At 38.2% G+C, this 25,218-nt stretch overlaps 1 protein-coding gene across 1 annotated transcript; it reads right to left on the minus strand.

Moving 5' to 3' along the window:
• Window positions 1-203: 203 nt before the first annotated feature.
• osbpl2b (oxysterol binding protein-like 2b) lies at window positions 204-22,340 on the minus strand. The gene is made up of 14 exons (XM_039652168.2): window positions 22,210-22,340; window positions 13,722-13,831; window positions 12,667-12,790; window positions 12,380-12,455; window positions 10,521-10,655; window positions 10,271-10,368; window positions 9,905-10,087; window positions 9,566-9,673; window positions 9,395-9,484; window positions 5,258-5,384; window positions 3,140-3,262; window positions 2,579-2,702; window positions 2,225-2,315; window positions 204-2,154 (listed from the first exon to the last, which is right to left on the minus strand). The coding sequence occupies exons 2-14, from the start codon at window positions 13,756-13,758 to the stop codon at window positions 2,052-2,054; spliced, it is 1,419 nt and encodes a 472-aa protein (XP_039508102.2). The 5' UTR covers window positions 13,759-13,831; window positions 22,210-22,340; the 3' UTR covers window positions 204-2,051.
• Window positions 22,341-25,218: the final 2,878 nt, after the last annotated feature.

Here is a 25,218-nt window from a genome sequence, read left to right on the forward strand (position 1 = left end):
GTTACTGAATGTTAATGTACTTATATATTTTGTAATTTAAAATTTCCTTTACAACTGTGGGCAAAAAAAGTGTTTATTCTCCTTATTGCCACATAATCTATAAAACGATCATACAGAAATGAATATTTCTCCCTACCACATGGGCACAAAAAAAAGGCAGTAATGCAGATTTCCAGCATTCAAAGGAAAGAAACAGAGAGAGCTTTATCAATGTCATGTTTTTATTCCAAAAGAATCAACATTTTCAAACTAAAATTTCAGTTAGTAGAATTTGTTCTCACCAGAATGACATCCCCATTTAACTCCAAAGCAAACTGTTCACAAATGAAGTACAAGCCTCATCTCACAGTAAAATACCCTTTGACACCTTTTAACAAAAACAATTAAATACTATAAAAATAAATCATTGCACAAAATAAGAGCCATGTGCTTATGATTGCTAGAAATCTATGTGCAACATCTTGGAACATACAGACATCCGTACATTGAAAATACGACAAGAGGGACGCTTAATCATTCCACTTACACAATGAACTCACACAACGTCACATAAAAAAATGAAATCTACAGTTTAATTGTGTAATATTAGTCTCATAACGCACGCTAGTTTTCAAATGATCAAATGTACATTTAATGAAGCAACAGACAACAATAAAGGATGCAAAACAAGTAGTGTACTGAAAGTCGAGTGTGTATCTAACAAATTTTGACATTCCTGTTGACGTTTAGTGCTTAGACGAGGGGAAAGGTGCGCAGGAACAAACCGCTTGAGGTTAAGCATTAGTGACTAACAGATCCATTCAAAGTCAGGCACTGTGGGAAACTAAACGTGTGTGTGTGTGTGTGTGTACATGAAAAGAGCAGCAACTGTCGCATCACTGTGCTTCAAACCCGCTTACTTGACTTCAGATCATCTCTAAACGAAAGGAAGCAGTCTGAATGAGAATATGAATAGATCGTAAAATACTTTATGGCATTTATAGGCAGGAAATATACTCTTAAATTGAGATGCATGTTATATAAGCTGCCGTTCCATACGTTCATCAAGACATGGGGTGTTTGAGCAGTTTGATGGGTTGCATAGATTTAGTCCGTTTTCTTAAATACACAATGTACATGTCTGTGTTTGAGAGCAGCGATAACAAATGCAAATGCTGATGGATAAACCAACCCACGAAACCCTACTTTTCCTAAATTCAACGGATAGTGCTCGAACAATTTAGTGTGACACCGATACCTCATAAAAAATGTGGAATATGAAAATTGTGCTTTTATAAATGTCAACAGAGCTAGTTGTAACTTATTAAACATTAAACTCAGTACAATCAGCCTATTTTACATCCCATGAGTCTCTGCGGGAACCACAAAGTGAACAAAAAAGAGCTTTTGATGCTTTTTTTTAAAACACATCACCATATTGAACGCATGGTGAGGACATTTTGCGTAAAGTTTAATCTGAAACCAAATCCGAAGGGCAAAATATTGTACCAATTAAAACAAAAACAAAAAAACGATTACTTTTTACATAATTGCCACACGCACACACACACACACACACACACACACACACACACACAGAGTTCATTAATAATAACATTCATCATCATTCACTAAACACTCTAAGTGTTGTACTTTTGAATTAATGCTTGATCACATTCACGCTCTGGATCCGAGGTCTTAGGTGGCTCAGTGCTAGCCCAACTCAAAACATCTGGAATTAGTTTGTTAAACGCCTACTGTACATGGAAAGTGGCCAAAGAACCATTTTAGCGGTGACTTCATGTGATGTAACTACGTCTACATCGAGCTCCGGACTCACTGACGGTGACCCAGCTGGAGCTCTGATGAGGCTTGAAAGTTCACTGCTGTTTCGAAACTCTCCTCCATTGATAAAACCTACAGGGCTGATGAATTCAAAAAGCTTGATCATAAACGCAAGTGCTGAAGATGGTGGCCGCACGATATTAATGTGAGCATAAGTGCTATTGTTTTCGGTTGGGTACAATATGGTGCATGGTGAGGAAGGAGGTGATGAAACTTGCACCTCCTCATCAGTAGATGTCAGGACAGTCTGTGTATTTCCTATCAAAGTAGCCGCCAGTGTAGAGCCAGTCCTGTGATCCTGTGTATGGGTTTGTGCCCGACTGAAACCACCTAAAACGGTCAGAGAGGTTAAGATATGGCACACACATAGAAAAAGCAGGAAAGTGTTAGTAGTACTAACCTTGTGGACCACTCTTCACCATCTTTGGCCCGCTCCTTACGAGCTGCTCTCTGTTTCTCCTCCAGTCTCTCCTTTTCTCTGCTGGCTTCATCTGCACAAACACACGAAAGCTTTATGTTACATTCATATTTATTCATTTAGCTGACGCTTTTATCCAAAGTGTCTATATATGTCAGAGGTCGCACGACATTGGTGTCTCACAGTGGGTCTCTCACACCAAAGGCCTTATGTGTCTTATCCACTGCCCCATCTTCACCACCCCAATTAATTATTCATTTGTTAGTCTTTTGCATGTATGAACAGCAGGAGGCGCTGTAGGGCTGCTGAAAAGAAAACCAAAACATTTTTTATTACCCATGTTGCCGTTCTCCATGGCTCTGATGTCAGGCCGTAGGCGGCAGTCTGTTGGTCCCAGCACTCCTTCCATGCCAGGCTCCAGCTCATTCAGTGTCATGGCAAAGTTAGTGAAGTTATACATCTAGAAGTGAACAGAGGGGTTTCAAATCAAGTAAACCAATCATTAAATTGGCAGTTTGTTTTGTTTTATAAAGGAATTCAGCAAGGATGTATTCAATTGATCAAAAGTGACAGTAAACCATTTTAAAGATTTAGATCACAACGGCTTTTTTTCACAACATTGATAATAATAAATGTTTGAGCAGCAAATCATCATATTAGAATGATTTCTGAAGGATCATGTGACAGTAAAGACTGAAGAGTAATCATGCTGAAAATTCAGGTTTGATCACTGGAATAAATTACATTTTAAAATATAATAAAAGAGAAAATAGTTATTTTCATTTGTAATAATATTTGTTTTAAAGAAGTTAATCTTTTAAGAAATCATTAGTTGGTGTAACTTTTTTTTTTCAGGCATTGACGTGCGTGTGCCTTCTTGAAAATAACAGCATGTACCTCTGCCGAATGAGAAGGTCTAGATGATATTCTCCATAATAACGTGCTACCAGGAACCACAGCCACAGTTTCTTGTACATCAGGCATTTCATCTTCATCCTCGTTGACAGCTTCTGGCTCCTCCTGTTGGTGCACACGCTTATTTAAATCTCTCAGACAAGACAATAACCTTTTTCACGCTGATTCAACACAGACAGGAAAAGCAGAAACGCATACAGTGGAACCCCAAAAACCATTTAGTCACATTTAATGTATGAATTTCACTGCATTAGAGATAAGATATCAAAGCACAAGTGGCATCTCCAGTATATGTATTGTTTTACCATTTAAATCGAAATGGTTATTTTTTGTGAAATGTTTGGCTTGAAAAGGGAGCTTGGGCTTTCTTTCTTTAAAATAAATGTCTTCAAAAGCTTAGAGGCCATTGCACAGTGAGTCTGAAAGTTTTGTATTCTTTTTTTCGTATTCATGATTTGGTGGCTCTGAATCATCAAAACTCCATTCAAACTGCTTGCTACGAATGCGAAAAATGCAGAAAATCGAACCCGATTTGATTTTTTTTATGACAGACGAAAGTTGTGGGGGGCAGTGCGACATAACGTGAGGTTGAATTTAGTTTTTAACCCTCTGGGCTTCTTTGTAAATGGATGAAGCCTTAAAATTTAACTTTACTTTTTCCTAGGATAACCATTCAAATATATTTTTGTTCTATAATATTTTCTGATTATTATTTAGAATTTTTAGAGTTTTTTAATGATGCTTTGCATTAATTCTATAATTTTTATGAGCTATTTTTTCCATTAGAATTAATATATTTTTTTTATTTTATTTTATTTTTTTCAAATTTATAATTTATATTTATATTTTCACATCAAAATAGAGTGCAAGCTTAATAAAAACAAATGTTCAAGTAGAAGTGCGCCATCTAGTGGCTTTAAAAATAGTTACATGTGTGCAATGTCCTGTACCAGCCTGTAGGCTGCCTATAGCACCTATATAAATACATAAAAAGGCTTTTTTGATTCCTTTTGTTGTTTTAGACATGATTTCTCTATCTTATTCTTTTTTTTATTTAGATATACATTTAGATATTCGAAAAGACAACTACTTAATTTTTAACAAAAATGTTTAGATAAGTATCAGGTTTTGCATTATGATTAGTATTACAATCAAACTCGTATTTCCCATTTATTTCCTATGTCGGTCAATTTTGACCGGGAGGAAGCGTGTGTGTGACTTTTTTTTACGACTCTTTAACAAATCAGAGTCATCTCTTTGTGTGTTCATATAGGTAATACAACAAAAGTCACCAAGTTTCACCCCCATCCGATGAAGCAAAATAATAAAACAATTCAAAACGTAAACGTTTTTGGTCATTTTCGGACGAAGAAGCCCAGGGGTAACGTGCAAAAATTTCGGACACAAGTTTCATCATTTACTTGTCTTTTTTCAAACCTGTATGACTTACTTTCTTTTGCAGAACACAAGAGAAGATAGCTTGAAGAATGTTGTTAACCAAACAGTGTTGGTGTCAGTGACCACCAGTGACTTCCATTGGACAAAAAAGAAAAAGAACAACGTATACATTTCTCAAAATATTTCCTTTTGTGTTCCACAGAGAAGAGAAAGTCGTACAAGTTTGGAACGACATGAGGTTGATTGTGACAATTTTTAATTTAGGGTGAACTATCCCTTTAATCTCCCACACTCAGACGTCTGTCAAACACAGCCATAAACTGGGTGTGTTGTTGCACAATGGGACCAAAAGGAACTGACAAAAAGCTGAACAGAGTCAAAGGTCTGAGGCATGATGAGTATTTTAACACACCGGCTCTCTCTACACCTACACACCGCTCTTCTGTACATAAATTAGCACCTATTTAAACTACACACCTACCAATGCAAACAGTTCTGTAACCCTAAAACAACTCCATTATTCTTTACATGTGCCCGAATCACTAGTCGATCTCTGACACTACTGACACTAGTCTACATCTGTTACCTTGACATGAACACAGAGAGGAGAGCTGCTTCCATGTATAAAAGTAAATAAAAGATAAGTGAGCAATCAGGGGTTAAAGCAGAATGAGAGGTTAGCCTTGCTAATATCTTTCACACCTGTTTCTGTTTTTTAGTGTCCGTCGCTCCTTTCTTCTCGAGCTTCCGATGGGCCTCGTACACATGTGGGTCGACGCTCCACATACACTCCGTCCATTTCCCATAAATCACACAGCGCTTCTTCTTACTGCAAGCAAAGTACATGTAGAGGAGAAAAACGATTTGAGGTACGTAGCACTGTAAAATAAAAGAAAGCTGATCTTGAAAAATATTTTTCAATACTATACTAGGAATATTGTTTTTTTTTTCATGATATATTGTAAACCCAAATCTGCTTCAGCAATTGTAAAGATTAAACTAAGTAAACTGAGTCAGCTTAATCTTTACGATTGCTGAAGCAGATTTGGGTTTACAATACATCATGAAAAAGAACCAATATTCCTTTCATGTGTATTACATCTAGCAATTGTCTCAGAATGTTTTTTCCAGAAAGTCATAGATCATCATGACTGCTATGAAAGCGAGGCTGCGAGAGATAGACTTGCGGTGTTTTCAATGGCAGCCGCTGTATAAAGCTCCTAGATCACTCATTTTCCACAGCTCATGTTGTCTGAAGTTGTTTGTCTACGGAAATTTCTTGGAAAGATATTTTTGCAGTGTTTTGTCAGCAGAAAAAAGCAAAACAAAAACACATTAAATAACAGTACAACCCACTGAAGAGATGCATGTCTATCCCTCACAGCCTTGCTGCTGTCAATTATGTCTACATCAGCCATATAGATGGCCATTCACGCAGAAAGCAATTTGCATCAACAGGGGAAAAAAAGGAAACCTTTCATTTTTAACCAGAAATCAAAGTTCAACATTATGCAAATGAGCAGTGATGCAAAGCGATGACTGCCAACGGGACAGTGATCGAGCTCTTGCTGCAACTACAACCAACAGTACAGTGACCTGGCACCTCCAGAGATTTAAATCGCTCCATAATTATTAACTTCATTCCAAATGTCATGGGTGTCAAAGAGGTCTAACTGCTTTTAATCTTTAAATGGCATCATTGCTTATCTCATTGAAAACTATTTTACACAAAGAAATTAATACTTATATGACTCCAATCATGTCAGTAACCTACTAAAAAATTGAACCTGAAACGAATCACCTCATTTGATCAGATAAATGCCACTTCAAAAGGAGCTTTCGCACTGGAGTAACATTTCCTTGGTTCCTATAACTACAGGCAGAAGTGCGCATTTTTGGTGTGTTTGCGCCGCAAGAACTGTCAATGATTTTAGTTGTAGAAAGGCCTTTTTTAGGGAAACTAAAGCCTAGTTCACACTACGTGATTTTAAGCCCGATTTAAGCCCGATTTGCAAATCGTTGAGTCGCCGACAAGTCAGGGTGTTATCGCGTGCGATTAGCGGACGATTAACGCTCGCCAATCCGTTAGTGTGAAAGAGCCAACAACGCATCAAAGACAGCTCGCAGACACCTCGCAGACAGGTCACCGAGCTCAGAAAAATATCTAGCATGCTAGATATCTCGAGCAGTCGCGCGACTCAATCTCAGTGATGTCATGAGTACAGCCAATCATAGCAACGCATGGGTTGAGGACACCAGGTAAATCTTACTTTTTCTTTTTTGCATTTTTTTTTCTCAGAGCAGATCGTCGAGCAAACAGTGTGCAGCACTAGTTTCTGCCTGACGTTCATATTCGCGTGTTGTGTTCTTCTCTGCAGTTTCGCGTCATTTCTGGTTCGTTTTATTGCGTGGTTTTTCGTTACAAAACATGGTTTCTAGACCAGATAGAATCGTGTTGTTGTCAACTCGTTATTTGTTTGATTATTTTCAGGATTTAGACCGTACTATAGTACTGAAACAGCTCTCATTGAGTCACAAATGATATGCTCTTATCATCCGATCGTGGTTGTATCTCTATGTAGTGCGTTGTTAACTCGTGTAGTGAGTTACCTCCTGTTGTGGATCAATCACATTGTGTTGTGTGGTGTGAACAGCTAAACAACTTGAACACTCATGATTTCACTGAGAGCAAGTCATGTAGCGTGAACTGCACAATTCAGCCCGACATTTTAAAATCATGTAGTGTGAACTAGGCATAAGGCATTTAGGGAAACTAAATTAGCTCCTACTTTCAGAGTAGAGTCTAACTCAGCACAATAGGAACTACCAGTGACGTAAGTGTACACTGATTGGCCGGACGCTTGTGAAACACCGGCACCTGTCATTTTTAAAAAGCTGTGTAAACACAGTTTAAATACACTAATGGTGCGTTCTATTTTTTATCCGTCTCGGAGATCCGATTCGGAAGACAGATGTTGCCTAGCACCACGCCCTCGGATTTCTCCTCTCGGACGTCGGACAACTATGAGGAGGACACCGAGCAAGTATTCTGTTTCGGAATTCAAGATGGCTGCGCCCTGTGTGGCTTGTAAGTATGAATTTTTTTCATTGTTTTTGAACCGCTTTGGAACTTTAAATGACGGTTATAATCACTCGTATTACTGCGTCCCCTGTAGGTATGGGAATCGGTTGTTGTGAGTGCAATTACTAACGTTGCTAACAGAAGATTAACATGAAAAACATTAAATAAAGTGAACATTTTCAAGTTCAAATGGCTGCGTTTTGATAAGGTGTAGGTGTAATGTTAACTCGGCCAGTGCCACCATTACAACAGCTTTCCGGGTGGCGTCCATTTTCGCGCAAAACATAATACGTGGACGTGACGTCATATCCGAGGTCCGAGTCGGTTCGTTGGCTATAATAGAACACACCATAACTCCAGCAGCTAATTCCACGAATATGGAAAACAGCGATAAATAGCATTTACCTCTCGCCTTTGTCTGTGGCGTTTGTTCTTTTCTCAGCCTTGATGATATGCAGAATTGCAAGTTATCGTAGGAGATTTTTAGTCTCTTAGGGTTGTTAACTTCAGAAAAGGAAAATACGGGACAATCGAGGTTCTTTATAGGAATATAAGGGGCACTCAAAATATTTGTACTGTACCACAGTGTAGGTCATGCAGTTAAGTATGTTCTAGGACCTATTTATGTACAATTAAATTAAATGTCATACAAAACAAATGACATTACACAAAACCATCATTCAAAATAACAGCATTTATCTGAAATAAAAAGCTTTTGTAACATTATAGACTACAGTTCAAAAGTTGGGGGTCAGTAAGAAAGGAAAGAAATTAAAAGAGAGTAATAGCGTACTTTTATTCAGCAAGGGTGCGTTCAATTAACAGTCAATAAGCTGATTTCACGCAGCCGCCATTTTGAAATCGAAAGTGAGGCTCCGGTGGGAAGAACCCCGGAAGTACAGATAAACAACAATGCTTTGGACAACCAACCTGAAGCTACTGCCGCGATTTACACTATTGGATGTTAATATCCAATATAGGATATGTCAAAAGTTCGTTCCTGCTTCTTTTTTTACGTTCTGAATATATATATATATATTTGTAAATGAATTTCACTGTATATAGTCTAAAGTATGAACGAAATGTATGTACATTTTTAGAATACCTAATTTCTACATCAAACACAACAACACGGAGTCATTTCAAATACATCATGTATTGTTTCTTCCCCCCGGAGCCATTTCAAAATGGCGGCTGTGTGAAATCAGCATATAAATGGGAAAAAAAGGAGATCACGTATGGGACAAATCAATTAGGCCCAATACACGGGAAGTTCCGGCTAATACGCAACAATTGGCAAACCTACTCTTAGCCCTCCTTTTTGTTTGTTTTTTTCGATCCCATAATTATACATATAAATCCTCCAGTTTTTTGCACCTGCCCTTACATTACTGTGCGGTGCGAATGCAGCCAGGAAAATGGCCCAGGGGGGAAATGTAGTTCTCGGGGGAACTCGGCTAGTTCCTATAACTACCTGGTGAGAAAGCCCCTTAAGTAACCCGCTTCTCACTCACAGAATAAATCAATAGTAACTGATTGCAAATAGTGGATTTCAATGGAACTGAAAACTGAAAATGTTTGCTCTTTTGTGTGAGGCTTTATCCCTGCTGCTAGGTGTTAGTATAAGCACATTTAAAATAACTATAGCTACAAAAGTTGGGCAGGGTCTTTCGTTAAACATGATCTACATAATTTAAACGGTTCATGGTTAGAGATGAAGTCCAGTAAAATGTGAAAAGTGTGAGTCAGTATCTCACCTCTTATCCTGGATGTAACCTTCAACTCTGTGCAGCTCCTTTCCAAACATCCCACAGGGTTTAAAGTTCAGCACGCACTTCTCTCCAGTACTAAGCAATCACACATCACACTAATCATTCAAAAAATCCATGTCAATTCACAACAGAATAGACAAGTCATAAAAACTTTACCTGTGGTTGACGATTTCCACATTGCCGTACTGTTCAATCCACAGTTTACCGATAATTACATTATGTACACAGCAAAAAGGGTTCGTCCATGTGTATGCCTCTTTATGCCTGTGAGGATACACACACACATAGTGAGCAGGCCGTTACTCAGCAACCCAAGAACTCTTTGCTCTCAAATCAAACCAGGATACCACTGACTCATCCTAGGAAAATCTCACTCATACAATCAATAGAGCTTTTCATGAACACAAAAATAGCAGTTGATGTGCACACATTTATTTATATATACTGTATATCAGGGTGTATACATGTGTGTGCACATAAACATGGCACACTCACTTGTGAAGCTCTAGCGTGATGGTCCCTTTAGGTTCTGCCTCCACACTTTTGCCCCAGAACTTGAGTTTGGGGTAGATGGAGCCGTGGAACACAAAGTCGCCCGTCAGACTCTCGGTGTGAAACGCACTGATGGGCGGATGGTGACTCACCTGCTCTGAGATCAGTCTGAAACCCTGATCCTCTCTGAGTGAAAGAGAAGTCAACAAGGGTAGAGGAAGGAAGAATTAAAGGGGAAGAAGAAGCAGAGTTACATAAATGACAAAGAACAGTTTCCCTTTAGAGCAATCTTGATCTAACCAGTGTTTATCGACATCCTCAAATCTTATCAGCATAGTTTGTAATGAAACGCTCTGCAGGTCTCTTTACCGTACGAGTTCGTAGGTTTCTCCTAAAAGCGGGTTGAAAGGTTTTCCAGTTCTATCCCACTGAGAAGCGACTGCAGACACAGCGAAGGCAGCTACCGTCTTAGGAGCAAGACAGAAAAAAACATGTCCAATTAAAGGGCGGATTGCGATATTACAAAACTGTCCTGCATAGCCTACACTTGAGTTGCACTTTACATTAATATCTACTCAACCATGTAGTGTATGAATTTTGTACGGTTATTTTGTCTCACCTGCATCCTCTCTATAGAGTCGTTCTGTGAGCAGGCTTTGTGGATGAGGTATGTGTGCTCCATATACTCAGAGATTCTCTGCAGAAAGCTCAGGGGCTCATTGAACACAATGGGCATGGTGATCTTTGACAGCTCCTGCAATACAGCACAATCAAACAGGCTGAGCAGGATCAAACCCTTTACAGGTTGTGCCAAACAACACATTTTCAAACTGGTTGACTAGTCGCCCTTGAGGAACGCTGCTTTAGGGTTACAGTATGTCCATTAGACAGCGATCGGGCGTGTTTCTTAAAGGTGTAGTTCACTTTTAAAAAAACTTTTGCTGATAATTTACTCACCCCCATGTAATCCAAGACCTCCATGTCTTTCTTTCTTCAGTTCATTCGAAAAGAAATTAAGGTTTTTGATGAAAACATTCCAGGATTTTTCTCCATATAATGGACTTCATTGGGAACCAAACAGTTCAAGGTCCAAAAGACAGTTTTAGTGCAAACTGTTCAAAGGGCTTTAGACGATTCCAGACAGTGAATAAGGGTCTTATCAAGCGAAACGCTAAAAAAAAAAAAAAAAAAAAAGTTTGTTTTATAAGCTCAAATGGTCACCTTGCTCTGTTCTGAGATGCACGTTCGTGACTCTCCTGTTTGAACTCGTTCATCAAAATGACATTTAACGAACGAAATGTACGAATTGACTCGGGAAAAGATTTGTTCATTTTGATGAACGAGTTCGAACAGGAGAGTCAAACGTGCGTCACAGAACAGAGCAAGGCGAGCATTTGAGCTTATAAAACTTAAACTTTGTTATTTTTTTTTTTTAAATGAGCGATCGTTTTGCTTGATAAGACCCTTATTCATCGTCTGGAATCGTTTAAATCCCTTTGAACAGTTTGCAGTTTGCTATGAAACTCTTTTGAACCTTGAACCGTTTGGTTCCCACTGAAGTCCATTACATGGAGAAAAATCCTGGAAAGTTTTCATCAAACACCTTAATTTCTTTTCGACTGAAGAATGAAAGACATGGATATCTTGGATGACATGGGGGTGAGTAAATTATCAGTAAGTTTTTTTTTAAAGTGAACTAATCCTTTAAGGACATTCTTGCATTCAAAAAGAGCTGGATGGAGTGAAAATCAATAGAAAAGAATGATTTGAGTTTTTTTTAAACGTTAAACAGTCAACTTCACGTCATCATAATAACAGTGAGATGTGACTGCATATACATAAACCAAGCATTGAAATATTTTTGTTTTGACTGTAATTTTCTTAATTTATTGCTGAAAGTGATGGATTTTTTTTTAGGGCTGTCACAATATCAAACTTTTTACTACACGATTAGCGTGGTCAAAAGAACTCACGCTAACTATATATCGCGATACCTATTTTCGCGCTATACCATTTAACACTCTTCGAGAAGTTAAAAAAAAAAAAAAGTTGGCATGACATGAAAAATTCAATGGACTTTTCTTCCCTATTGCGTGATCTATATAAGAGTAAAAAATAAACAGGACTTGATTTTGTCCTTGATTGGATCATTGTTGCCAACTGCTGCAAACTCATGTGAGCTGGAGGCGAGGGATCACTATTTGCCCTTTCCAAGCGGTGGTGACATGTAATATATAAAATAAATATAGTTAGATTGTAATAAATATATAAAAACAATATTGAGATTCATGGTCAATCAATTATAATGCCCCTTGCAATATTCCATAAAAAAATAGGAATTGTCCATTTTTTTATTTCATGGTGACCAAGTACATAACCTCACTAATAGACATTAATCAGACCATCCATTCTTAAAGCACTCATAATTAATATATGCTGAACTTGCTACTACAAGAATGATTAATTTTTTATCCTTACCAGTCCAATACATTTCTTGAGAATGCTCCAAACACTAAAATCATTTCTGGAGAACATAGGGGCAGGAAGAGACGACCTAAAAGAGCAGAAGAATTCTAATTCATAAACATGGACACACTCTTATAAGTGTACTGATATGTTTGACAGTAGAACTATGCACAGATGTTAAGATTATACATGAACGAGAATGAACTGTAAACATTAGATGAAAACAAGAGAGAGAGAGAGAGAGAGAGAGAGAGCATAATAAGAAGTGTATGGGTCACGGCACTGGAATCTGGCCAGACCTGCGCTTCTTAATTCCGTTCTCCTGAGGAACAGCTCCATTGTTCTTCTGAGTGCCGTCATACACTACAGCGTCTTTAAAACTGGCTTCTGATGTGCCTTCACACGACTCGTCTGAATCCAAGCCTGAGACACACAAGCACATTATTATTATTATCATATATTTTTGAATTGTGTTTAAATATGTGTTCAAGATATTTGATTTTCAATAATGTTAATAATAATAAAAAAAGAACAGTGAAGTTATTTATAAAATACATAAAATAATATCAGTTGTAATCAAACATATACGTTATTGCCATAAATAAAATCTCTCCACTAAAACTGACCATACGTGTTAAATGCAGAAGACTTATAAATTTCTTCTGTATGTCTGATATCAACATGCTTTGTTTAACGATTTAATAAACATGGAATAAAATGCGGTTCCTCACGTTTTGTATCACCCGATATGAGAGACTTGGTTGATATGATATCAGGCTTCAGGTTTCCAGCACAATGACCTGCCAAAGTCCATATTGCCTTGTTTATTTATTCATTACATTATTTTCATCTCCGCAATGACAGAAGCCATCGGATCATCTGAAAGCTGCACTACATAATTGAAGTTATCAATAGATTGCGGTAAACCGACACCAGACTGGCTCGCCGCATTTTAAACGCTCTGTCATAACAAACACACACGGCTGAGGGCCTAAGTCAACATTGGCCAGAACACTCACAATAAGAGACAAATGAGAGCGTCAAAAGAAAACACATCTGTTTAATACTGCTGTGTGTGAACTCAGACAGCGCTGAGAGTATGTCAATGTTTTCATGACACACGACTGGACTGGCTTGTGTCACAGAGGTGGGCAAAGTTGTTGAACTTATTTCTTTCTCTTTTTTTAGAGCTACCTTTTGGTTTCAAATATCCATCCATTGGTGATAGATGTATGTGATTGGTTTAAAAACAAACGCAACAGGAGTAGACATAAATGGACACTTTCGAATCATATTATTGATAATTTTTTCTGATTAACTGTGGAGCCCTACCATCCCGAAACGTCTCTCTCACCTGTGACGGCATCATAGAACTCGTCTTCATTGTTCATTGTAGAGAATGGGCTGACAACACAAGGTCTCTAAAACATGGTCTCTCTTTCTTGTCTCTGGAAACAGGGACACCTGCAAAGAGACAATGGTCAATATCAAAACCAGACTCATGAACAAGAAAACAGCTTACAATAGTTTTAAAATGGAGTCCATTTGATGCTTCCCATATAGGAAAAACAAAAATCCCATCATTCACCTTCACTCCAAAGATCTTAGAGCCTTAGTTCATTTATGCATGCATCCATTCACCTATCCTGTTTGACTGAAACTAGCCGGCTGCTCTTGAAATGAGAGGTGGAGCCACTGCAGGTCTCCTCCCATGGGCTTGTATGCAGCAACTTATTTGATATAGAACTGAACTTTGGACAATCTCCATCCAAAGAGTGCAAGCGGAGCGATAGACCTGTACTGTGACGCACACAGGACGGCCTTATCTCAGTCTAGACAATACCTGAGGGAACGCTTCTTTCACGGTTAAAGTCTATTAGCCAGCTATGCAAATGTATGAAGCTATTGACTTGCTGAATGTCTCTCTTGGTCTGTCTTAGCAGACTGCCATTTAGGCTTAATGAATTCCCGGAGCACAAATTACGGGAGAGCAACTGACAGCTGCTATTACACCCCTAAGACAACTTTGAAGTCTTTAAGTAACATGAAAAGCGAAGACAAATCAAGTAGTGCCCATTTCTAATTACCCAGTTCAAGTTTTTCCTTCAACTATCATGAATACTACGCTGTCTCCTGTGGCTCTTGTTTGCAAAAACATTTTCTGCGATAGCCAAGTCAATGAGCCGACTCGCTATTAGGACAAATATGCATAAGTATGTTGCATAACGTTTATTGCTTTTTAATAATAAACCTTCTCAGACATTTTATTTAGATAAGTGCCACCAACCATTCTGCAACTTCAGGAAATACCTTTAACGCCAAATCACTCCACAATTTACCTTGACAATTCATTAGTGGTGTTTGCCAAGCAAAGTGCCACTATTACTCCAGCTCATAGTTAGGGTTAGGGGTCCATAATGACAGAAATTTGCTAACATTTTGAAGGACAAAAAGAAACCTATTAGACCAACAATGACTGAAGTATACAATGACCCAAAGCATCTTCAAATAAGCAGGCACCCAATATACCTTAGAAAAACGTTACAAATCTTAATAGATTAACACAAGTTATACCATGGTCTGGGTGAATACTCGATTCTGATTGGCTGCAGGGTGTCCGTTAAAAAGTGATAGAGGACACCTAGTAAAGTAGTTCTGGTGAAACTGCCTGTTTACCATTCGAAATTAATAAATAAATGCGCTGCCTACAACGGCTGTGAGTAACCATAGCAACAGGCAGTCACATGCTCTATCATCTAACGTTAGATATTATAGCCTAATACAACAATGAGCGACTTCGTGCTATTTCTTTTAACATTTATGGAGAATATGGCAACTTTGACGACTGGTATGCTGCTGAAGAAAGAAAAAATGTAAATAAAACGGAGGAAATTACACCGCTGCTGCGCTGCTCCATTGAACTCTATTGGTAACGACGTAACTTGCGACCATAGTTGGATAACGATGCTTTCGGGAAACGCACCCCTGAATGAGACCCTGCGGGAGTTTTACGCAGCTGTCCAGACAACCAAGGCAGGAGAAGGCTGAACGTTACAGCGTTTCAAGCCTAAGGAGCCTGAGGCAAATGACCCTCTGATCTGATTAATTTATTGCCCTCTATAACGTTAAGCGCAAATCGCTGGAGCTCAGAGCTAATTGTTTTTTATTGTTGTTTGATTAATTGTTTTATGTGTAATAAAAAAAACTATGCCTACCTTTGTGTTTCATGAAAAAAAAAAATGCATTTGTGAACCTGAAGGGATACGAGCTAAGCGGACTATAAATATCTCCGGTTGCTAGATAAACAGTCAGTCAAGTTATTATTTGTAAAAACTAGATTTAGCCTAATTAAAATATAAACTAATGTTTTATTTGGCAAGTGACCATGGTATAAGCGGGTTAATGCCCTCCGAGGTGTCCATTGTCAGGTTTTAATGGACTTCGGCGGAGGCAACCGTCCTCCGCTGCGCGTCGGCCGGTTTACGCCTCGCCGTCGTCCATTAAAACCTGACAATGGACACCTCGTCGGGCATTAACCCTTACTTGTATTTCACTTATGTTCCATAATCTACGTACCGTCAACCTGGTCAGTGCATGACAAACATTTTAGTGAACTCTGAATAAATAGTGTGAAGTAGCAACAGAAATTTTCTTCCAAATGACACACACCCAAGTTAATAGCAAAAAAGGTTTAAAAAGAAAAACTAAAGTAGGAAGAAGATTTTTTCATTGTGTATCCATCAGTTTTGACATGTGGGCGTTGTACTCAAATCAATGCGAGATTGTAGTCAATTGTAAGAAAGGCACTAATGAGTTAAGTAAGGGTTAATGCCCGACGAGGTGTCCATTGTCAGGTTTTAATGGACGACGGCGAGGCGTAAACCGGCCGACGCGCAGCGGAGGACGGTTGCCTCCGCCGAAGTCCATTAAAACCTGACAATGGACACCTCGGAGGGCATTAACCCGCTTATACCATGGTCACTTGCCAAATAAAACATTAGTTTATATTTTAATTAGGCTAAATCTAGTTTTTACAAATAATAACTTGACTGACTGTTTATCTAGCAACCGGAGATATTTATAGTCCGCTTAGCTCGTATCCCTTCAGGTTCACAAATGCATTTTTTTTTTTCATGAAACACAAAGGTAGGCATAGTTTTTTTTATTACACATAAAACAATTAATCAAACAACAATAAAAAACAATTAGCTCTGAGCTCCAGCGATTTGCGCTTAACGTTATAGAGGGCAATAAATTAATCAGATCAGAGGGTCATTTGCCTCAGGCTCCTTAGGCTTGAAACGCTGTAACGTTCAGCCTTCTCCTGCCTTGGTTGTCTGGACAGCTGCGTAAAACTCCCGCAGGGTCTCATTCAGGGGTGCGTTTCCCGAAAGCATCGTTATCCAACTATGGTCGCAAGTTACGTCGTTACCAATAGAGTTCAATGGAGCAGCGCAGCAGCGGTGTAATTTCCTCCGTTTTATTTACATTTTTTCTTTCTTCAGCAGCATACCAGTCGTCAAAGTTGCCATATTCTCCATAAATGTTAAAAGAAATAGCACGAAGTCGCTCATTGTTGTATTAGGCTATAATATCTAACGTTAGATGATAGAGCATGTGACTGCCTGTTGCTATGGTTACTCACAGCCGTTGTAGGCAGCGCATTTATTTATTAATTTCGAATGGTAAACAGGCAGTTTCACCAGAACTACTTTACTAGGTGTCCTCTATCACTTTTTAACGGACACCCTGCAGCCAATCAGAATCGAGTATTCACCCAGACCATGGTATAAAGCGGAATTAATGATTGGAGAAGTCCTGTATCAACACAGAGAAGTCTGTCGTTACCACTGGATCATCCAGTTATGACATTTTGTTTAAACATTATGAGGTCAAATACACTTTTTAAACCTAAACGTGGATAAACTGTTCACAATAACAAAACAAGAAAGGTGAATTTTCATTTCTTGCCGACTTTCATTTTAGCGAATCTGTGTAAAAGTTCAATTTGCTGACGTTTCATTTGTGAATATAACACTGCGTCCCAACCAGACACGACCATGTTAATCAGAGTTTTTGTCCAAATCGGCCATAATGGTAATACGCAGCGATTCTATTTTAGAAATGTTTCTAATTTTGCTATGTCATGGCAGGAACAACAACAACAAATTATGCCGAAATTATGTGCTTTATTTCATGTTAAACACATCTAATGTGAGTCTGAATATCATTTAGCATGACGCCATGACCTTAGCCATTCTGAAAGCGACAATGGATAAAATCAGATCTTGAAAATAAATTAAATAAAAAAATAAGAAACAAACTGTGGACTCAGTGTGAACAAACAAGTGCATTCTATCTATGACAAAGATTGATTGAATCAGTCACTCCGTATTTTTAATAATCGTTAAAATGGTCTAATGTTTATGAATTTGATTATGTATTTATCCATTTGGTTGAGAGTGCAGTGTACTTGCAGATAGACTCCTCCCACACACTCTTCTGATTGGCTGTGATTTTTGATCGATTTTGTCGCATCGCGTAGTTGTGTCATTTGTGTGGACAGAGAAATAGCTTGCCGCAGGGATCTTATCGCATCGCGTTTGGTAAGGACATGGCATAATGAGCATTATAACTGGACACAATGACTCATTCATCATTTGGTGGCTGGTGCACACCACACCTAAAATTCTAATGCACCGCTTTTGCATTCGCATATGTTTTTTTAATTTAAATTCAACAACTATTCGAAATTCAAATTGTAAATTTGGCATCCCTATTTCCTTGAACCAATTAATCAACAACTCATTGTTCACAAGTTTCAAACAGTGATTCAAAAGCATCTCAACCAATTTGCAAGGGCTAATTGGTTTCTAATGACCCAAACCATGTGACGCTTCCTTTCCATCAGGTGAAACTCAAGGCTATTTATGAGTTTTTAAAGGGCAAAAGTCAGGGGTCAGGCCACACAGATGACTCATGAGTAAATCAAAGATTCAGGAAATGAGTCTAACTTAAAGGGAAAACTTCAGGATTTAGCATTTGTATATTAGCATTAGCATTAGCATATATTTAGCATAGCATATTTAGCATAACATTTTGGGCGACCTCGAAATCCCGGGCAGACTCATCACGGAGACTCGCTAGTAGCCTAGACTAGTTGTTTAACTCCTGCGCTCTGTTACTGGTAGGCGTGGCCTCCTAGGGCAGCGAAGCAAGTGCATTCTGGGAGTTGTTGTCTTTCATCCCAAAAATACATCTTCTGGCTTTTCTCAGTCTAGAAAGCTCCAAATTCAAAAATAATTTCACATTTCTTCAACATAAATGATCCACTTTAAATAAGGTGAAGTATCCCTTTAAGCATGGAAGACAACATTCAGCTGTCTCTGTCACGGTCACACCAACTCTTAACATTAACCTTTTTTTAACGCAGACGGTTCGTTTTAAAGCAGAGAAGGGATGTGAATGTGTGGAATGTCCTTAACCCTTTCATGCATGAATTATGACAACCTCAGGAAGGATTTTTTTCCCCCCCTATGTGTTTTTATTGCTCTTAGGGCATGAAAAACAAGACCTTTTTTTTTACACATATTTTTCTAAGAGATTTGAGTAGACACTTGAGAAGACTGTATGCGTTTTTGGTTTTAACTGGACTAAAAAGATACTGAATTAAATGTAATAGAGTAATAACCCAGTAACACTGTGTGTATTTATAACAAACCAATGGATAACATTATAAAATCATGTAAAATATATAATAAAGCTTCAATTATTGCAAACTCACTTTGTTCCAGTTCGATCAGCAGACAGAGAATTACTTCATACAAGTTGTTGAACATTGTAAATTTTTGATATCAGAACATGAGGATGTGATTCCATCAAAGATCTGGTGGACGTACAAACCCAACTCAGACCGTGTAGAAAATGCGTATGCTCCCTCCAATTTACCAGAGTATGTTAATTTACCCTTATTAGCTGATAATTACAGAAATTCGATTTTTCACCGTTAAACACACATTAGAGCCAATATCAAAATAAGCAAAGGGTCAACAGGGAGACACCATCAGTCCCCTGAAATCAAACAAGAGAGACAAAGCGAGAGAGAGACTATTGCTCAAGTTTTTCATCAGAATCTGATACATTATCTCTGATGCACTTTCACCTACATGGGAAAACAAGTGTTCTGCAATCAGATGAAATGTTAAAATAACACAGACGTCTCAGCTGCCCCCGAGACACTGTGTTGTGCTACAGTAATGATCTCTGATATGCGAACAGGGTTCCCGGGAGCGAGCCGAATAGAATCAGAGACGACTGAACACCGGTGCCGTGGCAACTGATAACCAGGCACAATATGTCCGTATGAAAAGACTCGGGTACAGACAGTCTTACAATGCCCAGCACACAAACGGTTGCATTTGAACAGAATCCTGATCGACTAAACCAAGAACACACACAAACCCAAAATACATGATGATTATGTAAGCCTTTTCCCTTGACACTTTTTAAAAGGGGTGCTGGCTCATTTCTGAGAACGAATTTGTGAAAAGGGGAACAGATGTGATGGGAATCCAAATCTGCAGAATTTATTGGGCATTTATTGTGCTTAATGCATTTAAAGTCAGCATGATGAAACAGAATTTACGATCTAGCCTTTTCTTCGCTATTGTGACTTCTCGGACTTCTGGTTGTGGTTCGCTACTGCTGTGATGTCATGCGACTGACGGGCCGTTTCACCTTTGCCCCAGGCAAGAGGGTGAAAAATGACATATTTAAATGTTTTATTTTCCTGTGAAAAAAAATTCATGCTTTAAAATAGCTTGAATGTAACTCTACAGACTTGCTTCATTTAGCTAACAACAATGTGTTGCTAATATTACACAAACCATGTTCCTGTATCCTGTTCATCATCTCAGAGTCTGACCCGCTGCCTTCTAATAATCATCAGAAACGCTTTGGAAAAACTCAGCACGTCAGTGGAGAAAGACATATAGTTAGTTCATCATAACATAATAATATACATTAGGCCTATACGCCCGCTATATTGCTAAATCTACACAATTTTTCATGTCAACAAAAAAAATATACTGGGAAAACCTGGCTTCTCCCGAGACTCCCCTGCTCTTTCGCAATTAATGATATGCTGAAGCCCGTCGGACTCGGCACAACGATCTGATTGGTTAGAGGGTAGTGACATCAGAAACACCAGCGATTTCAAAACCGTATTTTTGAGACTGTCTTTGGTTCTCTGCAGTTTAAAAAAGAAAATACTCTGCAATGGTGTACAAAATGGTGTGGTTGCACATGGTTTGTCTTAAGGCACATTAATATCACCATATAGACATATAAACAACATTAAACATTTGATTTTCACCACAAGAGGACTTTAAAATAAATACAGCAATTCCTTGATAAAATAAGAATTGTCAATATTGATTTCATGGTGACTTTTGATTTCATTTTTTTTATATAAAAAGGATGTTGCCAAAATTCTTAATAAAGCCGTAAGGGGATGATGTGTATAATATTGAATTATAAGCATTCCAAATCTGCGTGCATTTGTGAAGGTCAGGTACATGAGGTTGAGGCAATATCCGAAAGGTCATGACTGTAGGTAAACACACAAACACCCACAAGTTTTCAGAAGTGGAATGAATCACAGACTCTTGCAATACTCAGATTCATTGACACCTTAGGAATGCAGTCTGCTTGGGTAAGGTGTATTCACATACCTGACAATGACAGATTAGTTAAGTTAAGGCGGTGTTGGGAATCTCCATGTGCACGCACATAAAATAAGGCAGTGGTATCTTGATTTACTCTCAGGAATGTGGCTACATCTGTCTTGCCCCAAGCTACACACAACAAAACACCTCAGGAACTGAAAAAGCAATAACTGCTCAGAAGTCCATGTGGCAAAGCTCACTGTCCATTACTGAGCCATTTCACCCACTTTAACACAGGTGACTGCCAACGTCTATGACATTTCTTTAAATGAGATGCAGATTAAAACTGAAAAATGTTGGCGAAAAATGGTGAAAAAAAAAAAATGTTGCTGCAGTTAAAAGCCATGAAACCTACTGAGTCAATATGACTATGCAGATAACTCCATTTGATAAATCCACAGGCCAAAACCAGTCACTTATTAGAAAAGAATATGTAAAGATAATAAAAGAAAGATATAAAATACTAAATAATGCTATAATTTAGTAAACAAGATCAGCAAGTTATTACAGAAGCTGGTGTATAAAGCCACAGGGAACAACACGAGTCACGAACTCGTTCATGTCGGTGCAGAATATGTTAACACACTTAAACAGATGCAAATTATCTGGAAGCAAAAACCTTCACAAAACGTCACTGTTTACTTTTAATGAGAAATTACGCTGGGGAAGCTGAACAGCCCGAAAACTCAACACGAAAGTTTTCAATCTCTAAAACTCAAACGTAAATCAAAAGACAATACTACACACCAACACCAAGATTCAGCAATTGACAGGGCTCAAATCACAAATCAGGGCTGTGTCCTAAATTCTAGTGAGCTGCCTATCTAGACAGCATTTTGGGGGGTTATTCTGGTTCAGATAGGTTAATCAGTGGGTTTTGTCAGTGATCGCTATTCACTCAACAATGTTGTGTAGGAAGACAGCAGCTCGCTATGTTACGAGAGGAGCAGCCGGAGTCTGTAAATAGATGCTAACAGGCTAAAGCTCGAGCTAACTGCAAAACTTACTAAATGACGGCTCGAGAGCTTTGCGTCCGCTGGAAAGCATTGCTTTAAAACCGCAGTTAGTGCTGTGAAAGAGTCCGAAGGGCTACATTTAAAGAAGACAATCGGGTACCTGTGATGATGACTGGATTTCGCTTCTCTTGGACAGGGATGATGATGATGATGATGATGATGATGCTGCTGCTGTTGTTGCTGCTGCTGACACTCAGCCGGAAAAGACCGATATGGGCGTTTTGATTGACGTGTCTCTTGGCCAATTATAATGCGTGCATTTCGTCGCCTGACTGGTTACGTCAAGGCAAGACCTTTTGCATTGAAGTTGCACAATAATGTGTTTAACATGCAGCTTTTGCTCTGTTAAACTTAACAATACTTTCAGTGACTGAATATGTAACAAAATAAACAAGTATGCTTCACATGCTAGCTAAGCCTAAGAGTTTGGGTTAATGTAGTTTAATTGAATTCCTTATTGCTTAAAATGATATAAACAATAAGTTATGGCAGTACATGTGTTTACATTGCTTTAACTTATCAAAATAAGTTTTAAAGTCAGTTTAATGTAAATTTAAGTTGAAATGACCAATACATCCAAGTTGATTTTACTTAAAAATTCAAAGAGGTCATTCCAGTCATTTATTACACGTTATCTTGACATTAAAATATTGAACCGAACAGCACATACAGATGTTGAACGTACACTGTACAAATCATATTGTATAAGCATATGTTGCAGTCTGTTCTATGAACCAGCTTTCAGGCTATTCCTGTTTCATTTTAGCATATTATTCATTCCAAGAAATTCATGTAACATTCATCAGTCATTACCAGAGGCCATTGACGGAACTGTAAAACAGTACAGAGAAGCCAGTTATAGACCTGCTTGCATGCTATGATCCTCAAACATTGCAATCAAGCATGAAAAGCTTGGACACTAAAAATATAAATTTGTTCATTTTGTTTTACGTCTCTCGTTATATAATGAGGCAGACGTCGATATACACCCCTGTTCCCAGCAGCACAGCGGACCTGCATTGACCTCACTGCAAAACTGCCCTTATTGTGTGTGTGTGTGTGTGTGTGTGTGTGTGTGTGTGTGTGTGTGTGTGTGTGTGTGTGTGTGTGTCGCTTTGACATATTGGCCAAAATACATTGTATTGCAATGTATTGTCCAGTTTTGTGATTCATTTGTGCTGTCTAGAGCATAAAGCCACACATTCAGACCAGCCAGTCATCTGTCAGCAATAAAACATGATGGAAGAGGCAAATTATAAACTTTTCTTTAAAAAACATCCTGCTGATTTGTCTGCCAGCAGGGTTGCAGTTATTGCGATGTTGTTCCAACAGATCTCAGAGGACTACAGCCTGGACTACAGTAAAATGGACTCTTTCATCCAGTATTAAACACGCCAATTACACCCACTGGCCCTCTACAACATGGCTTTGTTTCTGCTCATCACTGATGCATGAGTCTAACTCAGTTTGAGGGAAGCGAATCTATCAATGTCAGACAAAAGTAGCCTAACGTGAAGCCTATAAGCAGATGCAAAACATGATTGGCATAACACAGTATGTACAATACATTTTATGGCATAAGATTAGGGAATCTCTTTGTTAAGGTGTCTTTGCTTTTATTATCCTCTACCACTGTTTCAACCTTTGAAGTGATAATAGTGTTGTTGTGCTTGCTTCATGTGGCCATAAGGTGACAGTAGTGGTTCAATTAACACACAGAAGATCTGTTGAATGGTTTGCTCTTTCTACTTTATTCTGACACAGATGTTGTAATATCCCTATGGTAAAATATCCATGTCAAGATATAATTGCTGTATGCACACTGAACATTAATGTCTACTCTATAACAGAAATGGACAAGAAACTTGCCAATAACCTAGCCTAGAACCTATATATATATATATTAATCATTATATTAATTATTTAATGAATTAATATATAATATAAATAATATATATAATATAAAATTTAATAAATTATATATTTATATATATGAAGAGTTCAGATGCAAAAGCCTCTAAATGCCATTTGAAATTTTCTTCTAGAATGATAATTTTTATCAAGCTTGTATATTTAAGTTCAGTCATTTCACTTAAATGGCAATGATAATTATAAGAAAACATGAAAATGTGGTGGGTTTTCAGTTTTATTTGTTTTTTTGGCACCAAATCTTAGATTGATACAGTATGTTTACTTGTTTAAAAAAAAAAACCCAATGTATTTAGTTAAAATAATGATTAAATTAAAATAAAATGAAGTAAAAAATTGCCTTGCCTTGTCAGATGATGCATTTCTCATCCGACAAGACCAATAAGGATTTATGAATCCTCTTTCGTCATTGTCGCCACCACAACCATTACACGGAGACGAGAGGACTGCAGGGTCCCAGTCCTCCCTCCTCAGAGACATGATGCAACAACAGCAGGCAAACCTGTTAGTATCATTATCACAGATATTTAGGCCAAGTATATAGGACAGGGGACTAAAATACCGTTGTACATTAATTAAGCCCACCACGAAGTAGAATATGTGTTATCCAGCAGCAGATAATGCCATGTCTCCCTGTGGGTTTTGCATTCCTCAGTCTAGTGTGGCAAGGCTGCTGACAGCCATAACAGTAACAAAATCCCTAAACGTCTCAAGACAGCAATTGCTGTCTTAAAAGAAATAAACGCAGCCCTTTTTCCATTCAGACATACTACTATAAATATGTTCTGTTAGCAATTAATGCCAACATTGCCAATTTTGCTCTTCTTGCAGGATCTATCCCAATAAATTTTACAATGTAAGATGTAATTTGCTCTATTTCTAAAACAGCAGTGTTAATGAAAGAAAACATTACATGTAGCCTACACACTGGAATTAACCAAACGTGGATGAATCAATCGATAAAAGATCGGGATTAAAAGATAATTTAAAAAAAAGTAATAAAATAAAAGATTGGGGCAAATCCCCTTCTTTCATGTGGCAATCCGTTAGCACAGATCCCAACCACCTCCTCTGTCCTGTCTCCAGCCGGGTGTTCTTGTGGATAAACCCATTAACTGTGAGCTTATGTGAAGTGTGGGGAGTGCCACCTGTGTGAGGGGTCCCAGAAGGCTCTAGTGTT

Source organism: Pimephales promelas, chromosome 20 (assembly GCF_988280905.1).
Source record: "Pimephales promelas chromosome 20, fPimPro1.hap1.1, whole genome shotgun sequence".
Classification (NCBI taxonomy): Eukaryota; Metazoa; Chordata; class Actinopteri; order Cypriniformes; family Leuciscidae; genus Pimephales; species Pimephales promelas.

Bases quoted from the DNA above. Each gene is read 5' to 3' on its own strand.
- osbpl2b (XM_039652168.2), bottom strand. From the start codon at position 13,758: ATGAACAATGAAGACGAGTTCTATGATGCCGTCACAG. The intron at 12,456-12,666 runs GTCTGGCCAGAT...CTGCTCTTTTAG, and splicing joins AACGGAATTAAGAAGCGCAG to GTCGTCTCTTCCTGCCCCTA. The intron at 10,656-12,379 runs GTAAGGATAAAA...GCTGTATTGCAG, and splicing joins TCAAGAAATGTATTGGACTG to GAGCTGTCAAAGATCACCAT.